This window comes from Mizuhopecten yessoensis, unplaced genomic scaffold (assembly GCF_002113885.1).
Source record: "Mizuhopecten yessoensis strain PY_sf001 unplaced genomic scaffold, ASM211388v2 scaffold1313, whole genome shotgun sequence".
NCBI lineage: Eukaryota > Metazoa > Mollusca > Bivalvia > Pectinida > Pectinidae > Mizuhopecten > Mizuhopecten yessoensis.
This window is the reverse complement of record NW_018403984.1, coordinates 441,050-463,401: the sequence shown is the minus strand read 5'-3', so window position 1 is coordinate 463,401 and position 22,352 is coordinate 441,050. Positions and strand designations below refer to the sequence as shown.

The window sequence follows — 22,352 nt, the reverse complement described above, 5'->3', positions numbered from 1 at the left end:
AAAAAAACGGCTTACATAAATAGGGTACAAGGATTGCATATCATTGCGACCTCCCACACAAAGCTAGCTCATATTGGGTCAACAAAACTGACTACATATGAGATGTATTAATTGACGTACCGGTATGCAAACAACTTAGGATGGTAACAGGGTTACCGGATATCTACAGAAAAGACTTCAGTGAGTTTGTCACTCGGGTAATATCTATTGTCTGTTTGGAACGGGTTCAGTTGGTTTGGGTTTACGTGACTTCATTGTTTTATATGCATAACATAGACGTTCAAATGTCAAACGTGAACGCTCAGATTGTTCATTAATAGTTCTCTTTGTTATTTTCTATTCAATGTGATGACAAAAAAATGTTTTTTTTTATTATAATCGCTCTGTTTTTATATGAGAGTAAAGATTGACCAGAATACAGCTGACATTTATAGTTACGACCAGTTGCCTACTGAACTGTATGTTACTTAACACATTAGTGGTTTAAGTTAAACCTTGATCGATTATGAGAGCTAAAGCTATAGCTAAATCTTTTACCGATAATGACCTGTGAGCTCTGTTATATCAGAATAAACCCACAACCATCCCAACGCCACCATGGTTTTATCGCTCAATGTATTATTTATTATGCTTAAAAAGTTCATAAAATGCATATTCCTTGACGAGTCATTTTAACTTACAATGCCAAAGTTGTATAAAACAATAGTGTACGTCTTTGATACTACATTTAAAGAAGAAGAAGAAGAAAAACATGCGGACGGAATTTTGTTGAAGATGTTTTATTATCGTGCCATCGTAGATGTCCTGTTATGGAATTCCACACTTTTTCATAATCGAAGTGGCGAGCGCTGACCAACATTTTTCATTTCCTTCATTCTATGTTATCTATACTTTAACAGTTTTTCGGATCTTTTGTTGTTTTTAATTCTTACGCAGCTAATGTTTAACTTTTTTTGAAATATATGTTGTTGTCAATTTACATGATTTAGACACTAATGTTTGAAATTTTATGTGATGAAGTTGGGTGATGTTTTAACAAATAAACGTTGTGATCCTATGTCATCTTGTGTTGTTTATTGAGACATTACACTGGTGTTCTTTGTATAAAGCCGAACTTTAGTATGAACTTTATGGACATGTGAAGTATCCCAATTCGCCACTATCTCATTATTCCTCCCTGAAGATATAGTTTTATAATTCAAAAAGGTGTTGTCTTTTTTAACAAGGATCGTCAATGGCTGATAAGTGTACGGCATACCCACGTTCTTATTTATAAAAAGATAAAATGAAATAAATCATTTTCATTTTCATTCTGTTCGTTTGTATTTCTAAAATTAATGTAATTAAAAGTTACATGGATATGAGCTGAAGTGTTCCTGTTTATGCCACAAGAGTTTGTTTAATTTACAGTTTTCACTACATCAGCTCCTGTAACATGGATGTACCTGTTCTCCTTCCAAATCAACCTTAATGTGGAAAACTTCCGGTTTTAATCTAAACATTTCTGTATATTAATCCTATATCGAAAATAAATAATAATCATAAACTTAACAATATATTGTAGCGAAATGATGTTTTCCGCTTAGAATACCAACTTGTTTTAAATAACATTCATGTAAAACATATAAATGGGTTTGGCCTAATCATGGATTTATTCATAACTGTAAATGAAAGTTGCCTGTACGTTTCGTGTGTACCACTAGCTAGTTAGAAAATAAATTAAAATCTCCATTCTAACCTACTGCATGCCGGGAAATTTTCTCTGCAGTTTTACTGTTGCCTTTTCGCCCTCCGTGATGAGGACGAAGTTATGGCAGTTAATACGAGTACACATTATACCGTGTATGGTAATCTTACGTAAAGGGCGAAGTAAACAAGTGGCTAATATCGCTTTTTCTTGTGAAGTACTAAAGTTTTACTAGACGAAAGTTTCCATGCATACAATATACATAAAAGCACTGAGACTGTGTCTTGTGTAACACACATGCATGTGTCAAGAAAACCAATCCGAACACATTTTTCCATAAGATGTATATCTCTGCCAGTGGTTAGTGACAAAGATTTTACCTGTATCTAACAACAGTGTCACGTGATGGCATAGATAGACGCTTCCTCTTGTCCTACACTTATCCAAATGTTAAGGAAGTACTACTGTTAATTGTCTCTTCCGTGTAATGGCCGACTACATTTGGGGAAAAAATACTAAATAGTGTACCTTGATTAGGAGTTTTTGTTTACTGTCATGTTTCTCTGACGCTAGAACCAATCAGCAACTTTAAATGAGTTTCCTTAAGAGGTACGCTTAACTGTTTCCGGGATGCAATAGGACTAGATGTAATTTACGCTGCGACAACCAACTAGTCTAGATCACTATAACCTTATCGGAGACACCTTTCAAAGAAATTGTTTCATTTGTGTGCAAAACAACATGACATTTACACTAGAATGGAGTTATACACTAGACATCAGTTGTCTAGTTGGCTTGTCAATACCAGGTAAACTGGTGTGAGATGTCTAGTATAAGGTTAATGCTTTGGAACGAATTAAAAACAACAGGAGACGTCAGGTGCGGTGATCGATATTAAAAACAAACTTGCTATCTGATGTCTCCTTATGTTTTGGTAATGCGTCACGAAACTCACGTCTTTACATTTCGAGGGTCATATATTCTACTTTCCCATAAAAAATGGATTAAAGGTGAAATATTTAATATTTTTATTTTTTTTATAGCGAATAATTATTTTGCGAAGGTTGTTTTTTTAAGATTTATTCGAATTGAATTTGCATGAATAAGTTTTCGACTCTCCTCGTAAAAATATATGTCTTATGATACATAAGATACTTGCTCAAGTGTTGTTATATGTACAGGATCCAAGAAAGTACCTCGTGTGTCCGGCCCCTCATTTCCTTCTTACTTATAATGTTGATATTTCTGAATACTCGAGACCTGGGGTTTTTCCAAGAGTCCTTATATTAACTCATTTAACACATTTAAACGCTTCCAATTCAAAGGTTGGAATAGTTCATTATGAAATTTCAGGAAATTTCAGGTGTTAATGGACGAAATGGCCATAGTGTGCGGCAAAATGCCAACATTGTTTGGTTTCTACACCGGCACACAAAAATAGTTCGTATTTTCTAATCATTATTAAATAAAACGTTCGCACATAATTTTATTTATAGTCCCTCATAACGCAGGGCGAAAAGGCGAAAATTAAACTGGAGTGAACAATTTTCGGTATACAGTATCTTACCATACTGACCAACATAAAACCTGTTCTATTGTATTAATTTGCATATATTTTGCTTGTAGAAAACTTATGTCTAGTCACATTGTAAAGCATCTAAAACTGTGTTATCATATGGACCAGCATTGCAACAGTTCATGTCATACTGTACTGACCAGTGTCTAACAATTTCTCTATATATAGAACAGAGTAAAAATTTAAGGCATACTTATTAGCCCAGAAAGCTTATCTATACCCACTGACAAACGTTTAGAGTTTTCTATACATCATGGAAGGTGGTCAATATCGTCTGTGGTGTATCTGTTAGGTCATTGATACACGAGAGAGGTTGTAACGCCCTGATACTACAGTACAAGGGTCTACTGTACACACATTGATTAACTACTTATTATACAGTGTTAAACAGAGGAATGCTAGTTATTATCCCTGGAATCTAAACAAAAAAACACGAGCTAATTAGTCAGACTCGGACAGCTTGATGGCTTTCTACGAGAAAACACTACTAGCGTCACTATAAATGTACAAAGGAAGACAATGGTACTATTTCATCTCTTATAATACATGTATATATATCGTTTATGACCCAATGCATAAATAATAATATATACATTAGTTTGTGCATACATTTATCTATAAGCATTGTTTATTGGTAATTCATGTCAAATGGATACTCTGCCATTTATTAATCTGATAATAATTTTAATTATAGCAAATATTAATAATGTATAACACTTCTTTTTTAAATAGAAAACGTTTTATTGAATGACAATTTCTCTAAGTCAGATCAGTATTATCGTTTATCATATATAAGTACCATATGTTATCCGCTTCGATTTGGAAAACTTCCAGGTAGTTCCAAACATGAAATCCTATTTTACATTAGGAAAGGTCACGCTTTGCCGATAGGTCAACACATATGTAAATATGTATTGACTTTCTTCACCCTAAACTCAATATATCAATTATTTTCAATCATTAAAAGTCTAACTACGTAATATATCATTAAATGACCTCTTGTTAGATATTCATGATTAGCAACTAAAGTACAAAAAGTTCATTGACAAATTATATGTCACACATTTTCTCATTAGCACACATCCATCATTAATTAATGATTTATCAAATATAAAGGGGGCGTGTCCGACGAGTTACCTATAAATACACGTGACAAGTTCAATGTACTACATATCACCATAATTCTGACGGACTGAGATCATACCTGCATCAAGGTAAGGTAATAATTTATCTAATTACTGACTACCGGGAAATTTTCGCCCAGCCTAATGTTCGCCCTTCACTGGTATAAACCGTTTTCGCGCAGTGTTAATTTCGCCCTTTACATATTATTACTATGTATAGTATGCTGTGTACTCATTTCAGAGGGCGAAAAAGATGAAATTAAATTGCGGCGAAAATTTCCCGATACACAGTATATCATTGCAAATTTCTATACTGAAGCAAGAAATATTTTATTATTAATTTTGCAATGTTGTTGTCTGTACAGATGTTGTATGTAAGATACAGAGAAAATGATATAAAATATAGCGTGTTACAAATAGAGGGAGTACTTTATCCTGACATATATTGTGTAAATCTTTATTTGTAAAAGAGTGGATAAGACGATAATAAACTTTTTACTGAAATTTATTTAGCAGAAACTTTACCACATGAAATAATGTGCTTTGTGATAAAGGAATAAAACATGTCAATTATTTGACACACATATATCCCTTAAAGGAATTTACATCAACGAATATCGTATATGGGTTATTTGTAGTTTTTCTGATATAATACTATACAACATTTCATATAGCGCCCTATCTAGCTAACATAAACCAGTCTAAAGCGCTTTATAGTACATAGATATACAATTACTACAACTAGGATATATATTTTGTGAGGAATTCGCATGAGCTGCCTTATCAGGCGATAACTACTAGTCCTATGCCACCTGGCTAATATCTTCCTATGTGTGTATGCCTGCGTGTGTGCTGGAGATGTCTTGTGATATAAATGAGAAGAAGTGATAAAGCATAAGAAATGTATGTACAGCCATCAATAAGTATAGGGACATCCTTAAACTATCCTTGTTGTTGATAGGACGTAAACCCAATTAACCAACACATTCTAACACTAAAAAAGTTTAGAGATAATAAAATAATATACATTTTAAACAATTTTCCTTGTATTATACAGTGATACTTATGATAAATTCTGATATTTGTGTATTACAGATGAGAATTGTATTCCTCAGCCTGGTATGTGGGTTGGTACTATGTGCAGTAACAGTTCACTCACAAAATTTTATGCCCGGTAACTACATGACCAGGGGCTCCTTTTATCCATCGTATCAATCAAGCTACCCATCGTATCAATCAAACTACCCATCGTATCAGTCAACCTTCCCATCGTATCAGTCAACTTTCCCATCGTACCAGTCAACCTTCCCATCTTACGGATCCAGGTTCACGAATTACAGAAATGGTGAGTATACGAACCTATTATTACTCATGAGAACAGCAGATATCTGGCTTCAAGCTGACTGTTCTCAGAACCGCAAACAAGGTTTTCTAAATTCAGGGCTCGATCGTTCAAAGTTTGGTTAGCATAGCGACTTTTTTTACCACAAATCTTTCACTTGTTGTTTTGTTCTCAAAATATATTTAAATTCAGAATTAGTATGTATATATACTGATTTTCAATTGACCGTCCTAAACCATGAAAAATAAAACCAGGCGTTTATCAATTCACGGATATTTTGTAATCTCCGTGTTACCTCATCGTTAAGCTATTAAGTTCTTTTATCAATAAGGCCCAATGCATTATGCTTACCAAACATGAAGACATATTTATGTGATTTAATCAAATAAGCCGGAAAAATAATATCTTTGCCCTTTAATTAAATCTTTGAATGCTTTTTGTTGCTGTTTTGTTGAATTCCTAGCTGAAAATTTGAGACACACAGCCTAAAGCGCAGGTCAATGTTTGTTTTAGATATACAATAATAAGATTTGATGGAAATGATTATTCACAATATCAAACACAAAATAGGAAAACTTTGAGTAGAACCTGGATTATATCCCCTTCCATTTTGAAAAATATTTAACTGATGCGCGAATTGAACAATAGTGAACAAATTCATCATCCGTACTGGTGACTTCCATTTGTCATATTCCATCCCATAATATGGTGTATGCATGTAATCTATCTTTATTTTAAGTAAAAACAAATGCTCATTTAAACTTTCTTTTTCAGATGACAACAGGCCTGATTACAACTCATGGGACAGTCCCGACACCAATAGTTATGGAATGAACCCATATGGTGGCTATTACAGACACGACTGAGCTTTACCTTCTCATATCCTGTGATGACGTCAGATATATGAGCAGGTGTCGTCGTAGGTTATTGAATGACGTCACAGCATACATATTATAAGAAGAAGTATCTTTAGAACCTAAAGAGAAAAAATGTATTCTCCACCCTCATGATCTTTACAGGTTCCAACCAAAAACGAAATAACAATCATTTTCTATTGTGTGAAATAAACATACTTAAATCTTAATGATGATCATCCTCGATATCCAGTGGTTACGCTTACTTTCGCTCTCTACACCCCTGGAATATGTCATGGCAAAATTGAAGGCACAAAGATAGCTGTTTGATTGGTCTCAGAAAAAAAAAAAAAAAAAAACACCTGACCAATCGCTAGGCTGATACCTGTCCTTTGAAGATTACAAAGGAGAGACGCCCGACTTTAAGGCCGGTAATTTTTACCGTTACGTGACCGCGAGATTCTTTTGACGTACATCAAAGGATCGAACTAGTCTTCTTGTTTCATCAACAATGTGGCGCACACTGAGCCTTCAATTTTGCCATGACATATTCCAGGGGTGTAGAGAGCAAACTTGAGCGTAACCCCTGGATATCGAGGATCGATGATGATAGGGTGTCTTTACTTGAAACATAGCTGTAAACGTCACAATTGTAAATTCTGCAGCATGTTGTTTAACGGTAATTTTCTGATCATGTACAAACCCTGGTCAGTCATGCTTATCATTTCGGGATGTATCCAGTTTTACTTGTTTTGGTTCCTGCTGTATTGTCTATTTATTCATATGCCTAACATGTTTTATTTGTGTTTCTGTTCGCTTCAATGCATCGTGTGATAACATCGTTCTGTATTATATGTATAAAGGAGGATACTGTTAGAGTAGTTAAATAAGCGTGCTGCTATTTTCGCGCGTCTGTGATAGTTTTCAAACTATAGTAGTACGGTGAGGTCTTTAACGTACATATTCATTTCTATCTTTATAAAGCGTTTTTCGATTTAGCACATGAATTGCTAAATTTGGGTACTGCTTAAACATTCACAGTATGTATGAATTAAAATTATCGATAAGATTGCAGAAAACAATTCTGACACAATTTTGAAAATAAAATGTTTTACTTGTCAAAACATGCATCATTGTTTTATCAATTTGTTATGTCTTTCAGTGTAACTACTGTCAAAAAGGTGTTAAATTGCCATGTAATGCTTTCAGAATTGCATGCGTTTTAACTGAAAAAAGACCCTTCTCAAATATCATCAATCTTTAAGGATCCCTGTACCGCTTTGCATTGGACATTGATTTTCCGTAATGACTAAAGCTTGGAGAAATCATATCTAAAAAGAAAACCCTACCTTAATTGCGGCTGAACATACTGCTTTCGATGTACGATTTCAGCGTGGCCAGATCAGGATTCGAACCCTGCACCTCGGTTTGGTTTCCTATTGCTCTAACCAGCTCAGCTACCAGGTAAACGAAACTAATTTGCCCAATTTCGCTATAGCTTTGTCCAAAACGAAGTTAAGGGGAATATAAGAGGGACATGGGGTCTTTGAATTACAAATTAATGGAATATGACATATTAATGCCTTGTGTTTGGTTATTTTTTGTTAATTTATTCTTTATTTTGTTTTCTGTGTACCGAACAATTTAAACAAGTTAAAAGAAAATTTTGTCCTAAAAAGCATCAAACATAAATTGAACAGGAACAAACCCCAACTAAAACAATTTAAAAATCACAAAAACACTAACATTAGTCTTAGACCATATATAATTTTATTTTAAATAGCCAAACGTTTATTATTCAATTGAATTTGATATATTTAGCAGGTAATAGCATAGATATGGCACACATACTTTTATTTCTGCTACACCGTTACAGCCAAGCTGAATGGTGCGACAAATCGCAACATGAAAAGCTTCTTTCATATAGATGGTGTGCCATAATATTGTCATGCATCAGATGTCAATACTTCATTGATGCGATATAGTGTAAAATAGGGTTACTCTTTTATCATTACCGCAACGAACCTACTGTAGTCATGTTATTGTCTGTTAAAGTATCCTTCGTTTTGACCATAAATGAGCAAAAATGTACTTATATTACTTCATGTTGACGAGATATTGCTTGCTAATTCTCGCGGAAACTCGTTCGCAAATGTTCATCTTTCACGAGTACTGTTTCCAAATTAATATTTGGAATTATACTGACAACGTGTCGACTAGTTCTCATCCTTATCCCAATGCTGCACGTTAAGCAGGGAATAACTACTATCATTTTTAAGGACTAAAAAGCCAAAGGTGATGTAACGCGTGACAAGGCACTAGGCTTCAAAGGAAAAGCCAAAGGTGATGAAACGCAGGACAAGGCATTAGGCGTCAAGGGAAAAGCCAAAGGTGATGTAACGCGTGACAAGGCACAAGGCTTCAAGGGAAAAGCCAAAGGTGATGTAACGCGTGACAAGGCACTAGGCTTCAAGGGAAAAGCCAAAGGTGATGTAACGCGGGACAAGGCATTAGGCTTCAAGGGTAAAGCCAAAGGTGATGTAACGCTTACAAGGCACTAGGTTTCAAGGGTAAAGCCAAAGGTGATGTAACGCGTGACAAAGCACTAGGCTTCAAGGGAAAAGCAAAAGGTGATGTAACGCGTGACAAGGCACTAGGCTTCAAGGGAAAAGCCAAAGGTGATGTAACGCGTGACAAAGCACTAGGCTTCAAGGGAAAAGCAAAAGGTGATGTAACGCGTGACAAGGCACTCGGCTTCAAGTGAAAAGCCAAAGGTGATGTAACGCGTGACAAGGCACTTGGCTTCAAGGGTAAAGCCAAAGTTGATGTAACGCGAGACAAGGCACTAGGCTTCAAGGGAAAAGCCAAAGGTGATGTAACGTGTGACATGGCATTAAGCTTCAAGTGAAAAGCCAAAGGTGATGTAACGCGTGACAAAGCACTAGGCTTCAAGGGAAAAGCCAAAGGTGATGTAACGCGTGACAAGGCACTAGGCTTCAAGGGAAAAGAACTTAAAAAGGAAACATTAATCGTTAATTCAAGAAATCGCAAAAAAAGAGGGCTTTTTTGTAATGTTTGTGAAATAATGTACACGCGAAAATATAATATAGACAGTACTTGTCTATAATATGAACCTATATGCACATGCGATTCTGCTGATAGATGAGTAATCGTCACATCAGTCCTGCGTGTGTAATATCCATTTCTCTCTTAGTACTTTTTACAGAACACGCAGCACTTATTCCTGATCAGACAATGCAAGACTTATAAGGTAGAATGTGTTTATATATGGTTTGTCAATAATTATGACGTTATTTATAACATTTGATATTGTATAGTATTTCAGTTAAATGTTAACAAGGTCCTAACCCGTATACTACCTTAAGTTAACACTTGGCCAATTTTAGCCTTCTGGCTGATATGGGACCCTCGAGTTTACATTTGTAGGAAATTGAAAATACCTTATGACAATCTCAACCAGTCTCAGAAAAAACATTTAAGGGAGACACGAGACAAATTAAGGAGAAGGAAATACTGTGAAAGCGTTCCTGTGATATTGAGATGGCAGACTAGGTACTGTTATACCTATGGCCTTAATACATACGGTTTAATGAAAACAATGACACAGGAAATGCTTTTTTAAATGCATGCACATGTCTATGTATCGTCAAAGGCAGTGTGTTGTGTAACAGAGTGTGTAACATAATGTTTGTGTGCACCCTGTAAGATCTCAGATCATGCCCTTTGACGCTGCAAACGAGTTCCCGGTAAGTTACAAGGCAAGACAACACCCATCGCTTTACAGTAGTCGTCAGCACAGAAGTAATTGATGCTCCCGTGTTCTGCTTTCCTGTTCCTTATGCTTGTCACGGCGTATAAAAGTTGTCATAAATTGAAGGTATCGTCCTCATATAAAATGAATTGCACTATGACGTAAACATCTTATTGGTCAATCCAGGGTAAACCGAGAACGCACAAGGTAGGTATTTTCTTCCATATTTTGCCCTATGCTGCATATTTGAATTATTTTGTTGACCAAAAACCCTTTAAGAATCTTGTTTTCTTCACGTCATCCGTTAAGGGAAAAATAGTTTTATGTATCTCTCTAAATTTTCAAAAGCATTACCAAAAGGTCATGAAAAGCTTAACAGACAAAAGTCTTTTATTTCCTTTTTACGAAAGTTAATTAACAACAATTAAGTTTGCAATAGCTTTGAAACTCAACGCAGATTAACATAATGTCGGAAAGGTCCACAGTCTTTATAAAGAATTATCGGCAAAGGATAGGCATGTATATACCGTCAGGTTATGCTGGAAATAAAGCTCTAAGAATAAGATGTCTATATCGAGTTAAACCATTGTAATTCATCTAGTGGACGTGACTTCCGATTATGAAACAATGAAAGTAGTCTGTGTCAAATCAAAGCTGAACTTGTGTAAAGTAAGGGTACAGAAAACCGACTTATTTTTTGCAGTAAACATATCTTACCGTTTTTCGTCTAAATAAGAAGCGCTAAATGTAAAAGCAGTGTATTCCTGCATGGTAATGAGAGTTTTAGTGCTAAACTTAAACATTGGAATTCTAACTTGTTGCAGAGTGTGTGCTGTGTGCGCTATATAAGTACGATTACAGTAAAAGGGTGGTAACTAGTTATTTTTACTCGGTGACCGTAACCCCGGGGAGTAAAACAGTCTTAGAACTAAATCTATATCTATTTATCGATAAGATAAATATTTATTTGTGTAATCAATCCAACGTAAGATAAGACTTTGCCCTTCTGGACAACCTGCTCTTTTAGTTAGTGTACCCAACATCTCCGTGTATCTTCGCTTTGATTTTAATTTGCCTTATTGTTGTCGATTTTGAAATCAATTTCCAGTTTTGTTCGCATTTCGGTATTATCTTGTATTTGTGTATTCCGTCTTTGCGTATTGCAGAGTTATTTTCTCTTGGGAGCAGGGATTGATTGTTACGTCACTTGTTTGTGAGAGTAATGTCATCAAGTTTTGAGAAAACGACGTAATTTTCTCACACAAACCAATGACGTAACAATCAATATCTGCTCCCAAGAGAAGATAACTCTGCAATACGCAAAGACGGATTACAACAAGATGTGCGTGCTTATGAACATTACATAACGTTTTAACAAGATACTGAAGAAATATGTAATATTCTACTATATCGATTTCTAAACAAACATCACCGCAACACTAGACGCGCAAATATTGATATGGATTTCAGTTTAGATTATTCTGTGGTTCTGAGGCTTGGATTAAAATATATTTTGATAAATGACCTCATGTAATAATCTTGTTAATACCTGACATACCTGTAATCAAAGGCTACAACGGAATCCCAATAGGGTCTCTTACTGCAGGATAAGTAAACATAAATCAATATAGGATGGACTTGAAGCAAGGTTTCTTCATAGAGGTGATATCTCAAGCAAAGCTGCTGACTGTATTTCAATATGTTAATATGTCTATGGAATAAATTTGTTTAAATGATAAAAAAAGTTGTTTTAAGCAAATATGTTTGTCTATGAATTGTAAATTGAAATTAAATTTCCGAAAAGAAAAGAGGGATGCCCTAAAAAGTTGGAATTAGTGGATAACCTTCTAGGTTTGAGATTTCCGGTGGTATATTGTGATCATACTTACGCGGGAAAGAGCCAGTAAAACTTTTATTTGCCACAGTCTAATCATGACATATCGACGCAATTCTCAAACAAAAAAAAAGCTTATGAGAAATCTGGTCACCCTGTCATTGGTTAAAGTCGTTAGTGATATTCAAAGTGAAGCAGAATTATATAGACTTTTAGGAATCATGTTATTCGTGACAACATTAATAATTAATTGCATGACCTGTAAGGATTGTTGAACTAATCAACATCACCGGTCTTGCTTCACATGCAAATGACAAATTTAGGGAGGGTTTATTAGCGCTATACGGCCACAAAATACTTCGATGGACAAATCAAAAGCCGTGTTCTATCTCAAATGAATCAGAATGTGCATGTTTTGCAGTATGTATTTTTTATTTGATTAAGTAAAGAAGGTAAAACAGAAAAAAGACCCAGCATCAAAAAGATAATGACAACAAAAATCATCCTTGATTCAAACAAAACAATTGAAGAATACAAAAGTAAAGGGTCAGAAACCCACAACAACAACAACAAGTAAATCCAGGCGACCTGACAGCGTAAGCTTTAACTGAACTCGGCACTCACCATGATGTCTTCCGTGACATCTCAACATATGAAGGTCAGCAAAGGTGAGGACACGGTTAGCAAAGGAAGTTCTCATGAGTAAAACACGTCGATTTAATTGTACTGCAACCTCAGTATAACGAACACGAATGATACAAAATATATATATATATAGGAAAACTTGTATATACCGACATACGACTTATCCTGTAATACCCAATAACGAACCGCAAAATACTAGTTTGTTTGTTTTTCATCATACGTTTTACCGACAAACTAAACTAGACTCCCTTGTTGTTAAAATGAGGTTCAGGTCTTTATTTAGTTCATGTTGAATTTGTTTCAAGACCAATACAATTCATCACCCCATCAAAATCGATCAAAGCAGGATTAAATCTTTATATTTCAATCGTGTTTTTTTTTCAATAACTGGAACTTGTGAAGTCCATTCTGATCGTTTTCCACATGTTCTGGAGCTTGTGCAAGTCTACGTATAGACGTAATGTAAAAAATAAAGTCCGTCATTGAAGGACCATCATGCATCATGATGGTGTATGTTGATAATTCAATACAGCCAAATTATGTAGAAACAAAACAGAAATCCATTTTTAAATGTCATATTTAATTTTTATTGATAAATTTTCTGATTCGTCATCGCGGAAGAATAATGTCTAGACGCGGTGCACAGGCTCAGCTGCAAGTCTACGGCAGCCATCTAAATACTAGCTCGAAGTGGAGAGCCGCTAAATTTCGAGATTCTACATCTTCTGGAATGTGAAGTTGCGGTAATTGAATGTCGAATTAGACAGGAAACCAGACGTGGCTTGAACGGACGAAACATTTGTTATGGCATTTGGCTGTTCGACTGTATTTCATATAAGACGGAACCACATGGATCTTCCTCAGGGGTTCGTTCCAAATGTCTGAAATGCACATGCTATACTGATACGGGTCACAGCACACATAAACATACATTTATATGTTTATTTATGTGTGCTGTGACCCATATCAGTTATAGCATGATATGTGTATTTCAGACATTTGTACCGAACCCTTGTGGATCTATTTACACAAGGCAGAATGGGTAGCTGGAGGTAGGATTTCTAGGGCAGTACATCATGACATGACTTGTCACTACCGCTAGCAACCGTGAGCTGATAATATTTTGCTGGTTTATCGTTTTTGGTTGTTTGAACAATTTCTTGTGTTACTTCAATAAAAATGAGAGAGCTTTGTTTTAACATTTCAATAGTTATCTCCATTCGCAAAATTATACGCACAGGCAATGCTAATCTGGTCAAATTCATGGGAAAATGAAACAGATTACATTTGGTAGTTGCATTGATTCCAACTTGAGTAGGAATTATAATATTATAATATTATCCCATGTCTCTGCTATGTAGATGATGTGTATAATCTGGGTATCGTTTATACTGTTTTGCAGATGGAATGGGATTCACTTGTTTACCTGCTACTACTATGTATATTACAGTCGTGCATTGGCATGGTAACCGGGACCTTCCATCGTGAAGGAGGAGGTGAGTGTTTCCATCCCTGTAATGGTAGATATGTACCATCCCTGTAATGGTAAATATGTACTATCCCTGTAATGGTAGAAAATTTAACATGGCAAAAGTATCCTGTCACACAGTAATATTCCTATTATTCACTATTGTCATGGTTATATGATGTTCCAACTAAACGAAAAAAATCAAAATCGATTTCAAATAGAATGAAAAAAGATAAATTGAAGTAATCTGAAGAGAAACTATTTCCCAATATAGCATATCGGAAGAAATGCACATACAAAATGCTAATTTGATTAAGAAAATGTTAGTACTGCAAAAACACGAAAACCAAAATATTTTATCTCAAGACATCCGAACAAGAAATTATCTGATAATTGTTAGAGACCTGGATGTACATGTAAACTTAACGCATGAATGTTTTGTTTCAGAAGAATGGACAGAGTACGAGGGTGAAGCTAGAGGAGATGAGAGATATTTCTACAAGTGATGTCACAATGACGTCACTGATATGTCAACGTTTCCTTGTGCGATGTTGATTAGAGCAGTAATCATTGTCCATGCTGCAGACTGAAATAAACCAGATTGACAAAATCCACATGTAGAAAGTGTGATTTGTTCTTTATGCGTGTAAGGTTATCAACCTTATCCTATTAAATCAGTGTATTTGGTTATTAGCGAAAAGAAAGAAAAATTGTCAGTTCTTTTCAATCTGTAACTCTCCACTTTCCACTTTCTACTGTTTCGGTAATTTAGACGTCACTGACACCAAGAACAGTTTTGTTAATCTTTTGTTTCTGGGACAGATTTTTGTGTTAAATTTTGCCCTTGCAGTAACGACCAAATTATATAATTGTAAGTATCGTATAATACAGGCTTTTATCAACAATATAAAATAGCATCGTCTTCTTTTCACTGGCCAATCAGAACGGCTAATAAGTCGACAGCAAAACGGAGCTTATCAATGCCGATATGTCTTTTATCTTTGAGCTAAATGGATAACAAACGCGTGGGTGTTTTCATTCAAATGCATTGCCTGTGCATATTCTAATCAAACTGTAAGATATAATAATGATAATAATAATAATAGTTTGTAGGTCGTCTCAAAGAGGTTCACAAATTATTATCCGTGGTTATAGGGCCTTTGCAACCAGTCAATATTATTCTTAACTCCCTTGGGAGGATATAGGCGGAGCTGCCATTACGGCGCTCACAACAAGCATTTTACAATTCTAGCACTGCCCAACCACATACTCATTTACAGCTGAGTAGACTGGAACAAGCGGAGTAAAGTATCTTGCTCAAACATACAACACAGTGCCGTGCCGTGAGTCGAACCTGCAACCCTTCGGTCACGAGCCCGGCGTCCTACCACTAGACTACCGTGTCTCCTAAAGATGTTGTTTTTAAAACTTTGATCGTGTCTCTTTAACAGCTACTCATACCACAGAAGAATATTTACGAATGATATCGTCAGCAGAACAAATATGGCGTCCATCGTTTCTGTCGACAAATGATGTCACATATGCAACACGTGAGCAAGGCACTTGTAACTTTCTATGATCTAAAACAAGGTTAATGTAAAATGTTATGTCTCGTCTCAAGTCTTGATCATATCCAGTTTGAATGTCACGTCTATGGTAGCATTTCGTATAATGTCATCGAGTTTATATAAAATGTTCCCAGGTGAAAATTCACAATATGTTTTTCATATGACAGAAACATTGTAATATCACACGAGTTTTTTTCGCTATGACGTCACAGTCGCACGCCAGCCGTCAGAACGTACGTATGTACTTTAATGTCAGATTATTTTTAATATTGGGAACATGTCCTATGAATATACGCAGTGAGTGAAACTAGACGGCAATAGTTGTAACACTAGTATATGTAACATTCACGTGTAGGAAGCAGTGGTCGCCAACATGTATTTTGCATGTGATCGATTTTTATCATTTCGCACAAACGACCTAATATGGCCAATGACGTAATTAAACTCTGCTCATTTTCTTTCCAAAATTAGTCGTCAAAACATTTTTAGCTCACCTGGCACGAAGTGCCAAGTGAGCTTATGCCGTGGCGCGGAATCCGTCGTCCGTCCGTCGTCCGGCGTCAATATTTTACTTTAAACGACTTCTTCTTAATAACCGAATGGCCTAGGGTGATGATATTTAGCCAGAAGCAAACTGGGATGAAGGGCTACAAAGTTTGTTAAAATTAATGACCTTCACCCATTTTCAAGGTCACAGGGGTCAAATATGTTAAAAAGTTTAAACATCTTCTCCGCGATAACCAAACTGCCCAGGGAGATGATATTTGGCCAGTAGCATGCTTGGGTGAAGGGCTACCAAGTTTGTTCAAATTAATGCCCTTCAATCATATTCAAGGTCACAGGGGTCAATTGTCTTAAAATAACCTTTAAACAACTTCTGAATAACCAAAATGCCCAGGGTGATGATATTTGGCAAGTAGCATGCTGAGATGAAGGGCTACAAAGTTTGTTCAAATGAATGACCTTCACCCATATTCAAGGTCACAGGGGTCAAATATGTGAAAAACATTGAACAACTTCTTCTCAATAACCAAAATGCACAGGGTGATGATATTTGGCCACTAGCATGCTTGGGTGAAGGGCTATCAAGTTTGTTCAAATCAATGACCTTCAATTATATTCAAGGTCACAGGGGTCAATTGTCTTAAAATAACCTTTAAACAACGTCTGAATAACCAAAATGCCCAGGGTGATGATATTTGGCCAGTAGCATGCCGAGATGAAGGGCTACAAAGTTTGTTCAAATGAATGACCTTCACCCATATTCAAGGTCACAGGGGTCAAACATGTTAAAAAATTTAAACAACTTCTTCTCAATAACCAAAATGCCCAGGGTAATGATATTTGGCCAGTAGCATGCTGAGATAAAGGGCTACACAGTTTTTACAAATAAATGACCTTCACCCATTGTCAAGGTCACAGGGGTCAAATATGTTAAAAAATTAAACAACTTCTTCTCAATAACCAAAATGCCCAGGGTGACGATATTTGGCCAGTAGCATGCTGTGGTAAAGGGCTATCATGTTTGTTCAAATGAATGACCTTCACCTATATTCAAGGTCACAGGAGTCAAATATGTTAAAAACATTAAACAACTTCTTCTGCATTACCAAAATGCACGGGGTGATGATATTTTGCCAGTAGCATGCTGGGGTAAAGGGCTATCAAGTTTGTTCAAATGAATGACCTTCACCCAAAGGCAAGGTCACAGGGGTCAAATATGTTAAAAAATTTAAACAACTTCTTCTCAATAACCAAAATGCCCAGGGTGACGATATATGGCCAGTAGCATGCTGTGGTAAAGGGCATCATGTTTGTTCAAATGAATGACCTTCACCTATATTCAAGGTCACAGGGGTCAAATATGTTAAAAACTTTAAACAACTTCTTCTGAATAACCAAAATGCCCAGGGTGATGATATTTAGTCAGTAGCATACTAGGATCAAGGCTACCAAGTTTGTTTAAATGTATGACCTTGAATCATATTCAAGGTAACAAGGAGCAAATATGTTCAAAATATTTAAACAACTTGGCTCAGGATGTTGATATTTAGTCAGTAGCATGCTGGGATCAAGAACTACTATGTTTGTTAAAGTGAGTGACTTTGACTTATGTTCAAGGTCACAGGGGTCAAATTTGTGTAAAATCTTTAAACGACCTCTTCTGAATAACCATGGGTCCCAGGATGTTGATATTTTGCAAGTTGCATCCTGAGATGAAAGGCTATACAATTTGTTCAACATAATGACTTTGTTCGACTTTCAATCACAGGGGTGAAATGTTTTAAAAAAAAAATTACAGGTTCTTTTGAATGAATTTTAATCATAAATACTGATATTTTGCCTGTAGCTTTATTTTAGATCACTTTTAAGGCTACAAGTGTGAGATTTATACCAGGTGAGCGATGCAGGCCCATTGGGCCTCTTTTTTCTCTTACTGTTACTGTTTTATTTTTTTCGCACTCGGTCATATTAAATCGAATTAGACAAACAACATTCAATGATCATCATATGTGATCTGACTCAATGAACCACGACCAATAAATAAACAAACATACCTGCGTATTTTGGACCCTGCTGACGACCAGGATTGGAGGACACCTTACGCTTGTAAGCTTCTATATGTGATTGACAGCAGGTAAAATCTGAACGTGCTAGTGAAACGCACACCTATCTCTACACGTGTTATAACAATGGTAAGCATGTACTTCGAAATAGCATTACACGACCAGGTTTTTATCAAACATGATCTTGGCTGTGACAACTCTCTGTAAAAGAAAGAAAGAAAGCAGATTTATCAAACTCATATAAAAAATATCAATAGAACCCTTATAGTTAAGCAAAATATAATATGTATACGCAATTTATATATGTAAGGGTGTTATAATAAAACGTTTTTTTTATCATTCCTATATATACATAATCTTCACATGCACACCTTTTGAGAACAGTACAGTTTTATGATTGGCCAACTAGTCTCTAGAACTTGTCAACAATGATGTCCGAGCTCTTAAATGTAGACAGTTTACGTGAAAGTGTTTAAAGACAACGATAACGTTAATTTCATTTTATTTACTTTAATGTTTCATCTGGTAGATGTAGGTGTACGTGACTGTGGAGATTATATAGACATTCTGTAACATCAAGGTCCGGTCAAACTGTCCTCGAAATCAAAGGGCTTCTTCTCTCAAAGCGCATATCTTCTTTGCAGCCCTAGAATATGTCCTGACAAAATCGAAGGTTTGCGACTGCTTATTTGATTTCATGTGTACAAATCGTTTAAGGTTAAAGGGAGTTTTAAACAACTTTAAAGCCTTACCATTTTACCATGACGCTCCACATCAATGATACATACTTGTCCACTTATACCATCCACACGGGTGTCGCGAACAGAGCCCTCGATTTTAACATGACATATTCCAAGGATGTGAAGATGGAACGGAACCCTGAAATATCGAAGATGTGTAAAACAGACGTTTTTGATATTCATGATCCTACTAAACCAATGTATATATATTATATATAGGATGTACTGCTCATTTCACTCTTCCATTAAATATTACTTTACAGCATCCGGTAATGTCATCCTTAATTTCATGTCCAATATAGGACTTCAACACAACACTTTAACAAGGAACGAAAGAGGGACTGGATCTTATAGTTCGGCGAATGTGCTACTACGGTTTCACCAACAGAATATCGGTGTGATAAGGAAATCAACACCATACATGCTGTAGATAATTATTTCTTTTTTCTCCTGCATTTGATTTTGTGGATTTATCTTTCTTGTACTTCTTTGTGTGTGCTTAATTCGCCTTTCTTTCATTTACGCATATGTGTTCACTGTATACGCTATGCAAGATAATTGTTCACGTGACAGTTGAACACATGAACACAGCTTGACACAACATTACGCGAAAATTGGTAGCCTGTAACTACAATGCATCGACTTATGTAAAAAGGTTAAAACTATAATAGCATTTAGACTATCTTGTGGTTTACACACCATTCGGTTGATACAAGCGTTTGCAACCCAACAGCAAAACTGTGCAATAAAACATCACCACGGCTTAATCGAATAGTATACAACGCAATTACCTATTGTCTTAGAGATTTATTGCTGTCATAGATATTATTTTTATATGTAAGCACTTCATTAACACAGTAGACACACAGCGTGTCAAACATCTCATTTAAACCATCATTCTTTAAGTCAAGATAACGAAAAATATTTGTATGTGTATGCAATTATTCAAAGCGACATTTTCCTCCGTTTTTCCTTGTAAAATGTCCCATTCAGATGGTACGCCCAAAAACCGCGCGTTGTCTGCAGACAATACTGATGTTGTGTCGTGACATTTTGCATGTGTCACGAAAACAAAGTCGTGTTGGACTGGTCATTGTTTGTTTCCGTATAGCCACGTGATATTGGAGGAAACACCTATATAACCTGAGACAGGTGTAACAGTGATGCACAAATAACACACACCAAACACCGCCAAGGTAAGTCTTCTGTGATTTTTGTACAGGACCACACTTAAATCAATGTGTAATTCCTGGGAATTGTTTAATGTAGTTTAAATGTGAGCGAAGGACTTTTCCAGTTATTGTTTTCTTTTATTTAGAAGAATGTCGAGATACGACAGCAAAGTGTTATTTAATCATTTAAGTGAAATGAGTGATTTTTCGATATCGTTTTCTGAAAGTTTAATAGTAATTTCAATTACTTGTTATACATTAAAAGTCTCTTGTATTAATATATTCTTAATTCTTTTTATAAATTCATGAAAAAAGTCGGAAATATTAAGACTTTAAATGGGAGGAAACATATATCTCGCTCTATGGATTTGTCATTTATCATGACAGTGTAAATGTGTTAATAGTACGTGATTCTAATGACCAAATGATAGATTTGATGGGCCATAAACACATTTCCTTTATATTCATACGTTCATAGAATTGTTTTAGGACTTGGAACTACTTGTTCTCACAAATCATAGCTTTATATGTCATCAATTTCTATTTGGAATACAGATTATTTAAAACAACTTTGATGGAAATTGATGCGCAAAAAATGGGCATTACCATTTAAAAGCTGTCAGTGTATTATAAACTTTCATTAATCAATTGATACATGTAACACTATTTTCATTAATCAATTGGTACATGTAATGCTATTGTGTTAATATACCTTCTACCGTGAAACTTTCATTATTTTTGTTCTTGATTCGGACATTGCTATGAATATAGAAATTAAGCTAAGACACTGTTATACTTAATAATAAAAAAAATACTAACCTCGTGTTTACCAGGTTTACATTTTCCCTTCCAAAAAGAGAAGACAACGTGAAATGAGTATGCATGCGTAACTCTTTACTTGTTGAAGTGTACACTCTTATATATCTAAACAGATAATCGGGTAAGCTTTCCTCACTCCCTAGCCCTACTTTCTCAAATATGGATGCATTTAATCTTTATGTTATATATTACATTATGGTAACTTACGCCACGTACATATGTACTAGCCCTGCTGTCTGAGACAACAGAGAAATAACCACTATGGGATACTTTTTACAGATGAGACGCTTACTTAACCTCTTGGTTCTACTGTCTGTGATAGCATTACTGGTCTTACACGTAACACATGCCCAATTCTATCGGAGAAGGCATGGCTGGATGTATGGCAATAATGGTAAGTTTAAAACTTCATATTTAAAATGTTAGTGAATTGTATAGCGTAAATACTTCAGTACTAGATTAAATACAATATTTCTGTATCATTTTCATCACACATTACGTAAAAAGAGTATACCAGTTTTATCTGGCCCTCCAGAGCAGTCAACAGGTCAAACCAGATTAATGTTGACGGGTCTGATGACCCGAATAAAACTCTATGAAAAAACATTCAAAAATATTCTTGATTTTTTCTCTCCAGAATTAACCTTTACTGTTTTGATGTATTTTAGATAATGACGACAATGGCAACGGCAATGGGTGGCCACGTTTTCCAGGCTGGGGATGGAATAGATGGTATGACTAATCCTGTCTCGACCGACAGTTTCATGGAGCTTTGAGTTAGATTTTAATACAACAAAGTTGTCATTAAACATTGTTTTATTATTATTTTTTATTCCAAGAATCCGTTTTGAGTGATTGTAGACAAAAACACTTTGTATTAACAATTATATACGGTATTTAATCAAAGACAATATAAACTTCCACCTCGAATACGAAAGCTACCGGCAATTATTTTATGTTATGTTCCGTCTCACATTTTCATACATATTAAATACCATTATGTACCTAGCCAGTCATAGCATCCTACAGTGACGGGAGATACAAATGTGATATAGATTATGCAGTTCCCTTTATTTTGTCCAAAGCGCTTGCGAAAAACTGCTCCAGATGCAAATGAAAGAAAAGAGATGGATATAAAGGTTTAACGTACCGTTATGTTTTGGACTACCTATTTCAACATCCTG

At 35.5% G+C, this 22,352-nt stretch overlaps 1 protein-coding gene and 2 long non-coding RNA genes across 3 annotated transcripts; all 3 read left to right on the top strand.

Annotated features, from left to right (window-relative positions):
• Positions 1–4,453: 4,453 nt before the first annotated feature.
• On the top strand, positions 4,454–6,874 carry LOC110459087. The gene is made up of 3 exons (XM_021511181.1): positions 4,454–4,482; positions 5,483–5,732; positions 6,504–6,874. The coding sequence occupies exons 2-3, from the start codon at positions 5,483–5,485 to the stop codon at positions 6,593–6,595; spliced, it is 342 nt and encodes a 113-aa protein (XP_021366856.1). The 5' UTR covers positions 4,454–4,482; the 3' UTR covers positions 6,596–6,874.
• Positions 6,875–10,525: 3,651 nt separating this feature from the next.
• LOC110459211 lies at positions 10,526–14,902 on the top strand. Its single transcript, XR_002463873.1, has 3 exons — positions 10,526–10,562; positions 14,237–14,330; positions 14,750–14,902. It is a non-coding gene; the product is annotated as an uncharacterized LOC110459211 (long non-coding RNA).
• A 5,445-nt stretch (positions 14,903–20,347) lies between these two features.
• On the top strand, positions 20,348–21,954 carry LOC110459208. Its single transcript, XR_002463872.1, has 3 exons — positions 20,348–20,373; positions 21,448–21,562; positions 21,837–21,954. It is a non-coding gene; the product is annotated as an uncharacterized LOC110459208 (long non-coding RNA).
• The last annotated feature ends 398 nt before the right edge of the window (positions 21,955–22,352 follow it).

What these genes read in the sequence shown, in the direction of transcription:
- LOC110459087 (XM_021511181.1), top strand. Translation starts at nt 5,483, where the DNA reads ATGAGAATTGTATTCCTCAGCCTGGTATGTGGGTTGGTACTATGTGCA. An exon ending in GTTCACGAATTACAGAAATG is followed by an intron (nt 5,733 to 6,503) that starts GTGAGTATACGA and finishes TTTCTTTTTCAG; the next exon opens with ATGACAACAGGCCTGATTAC.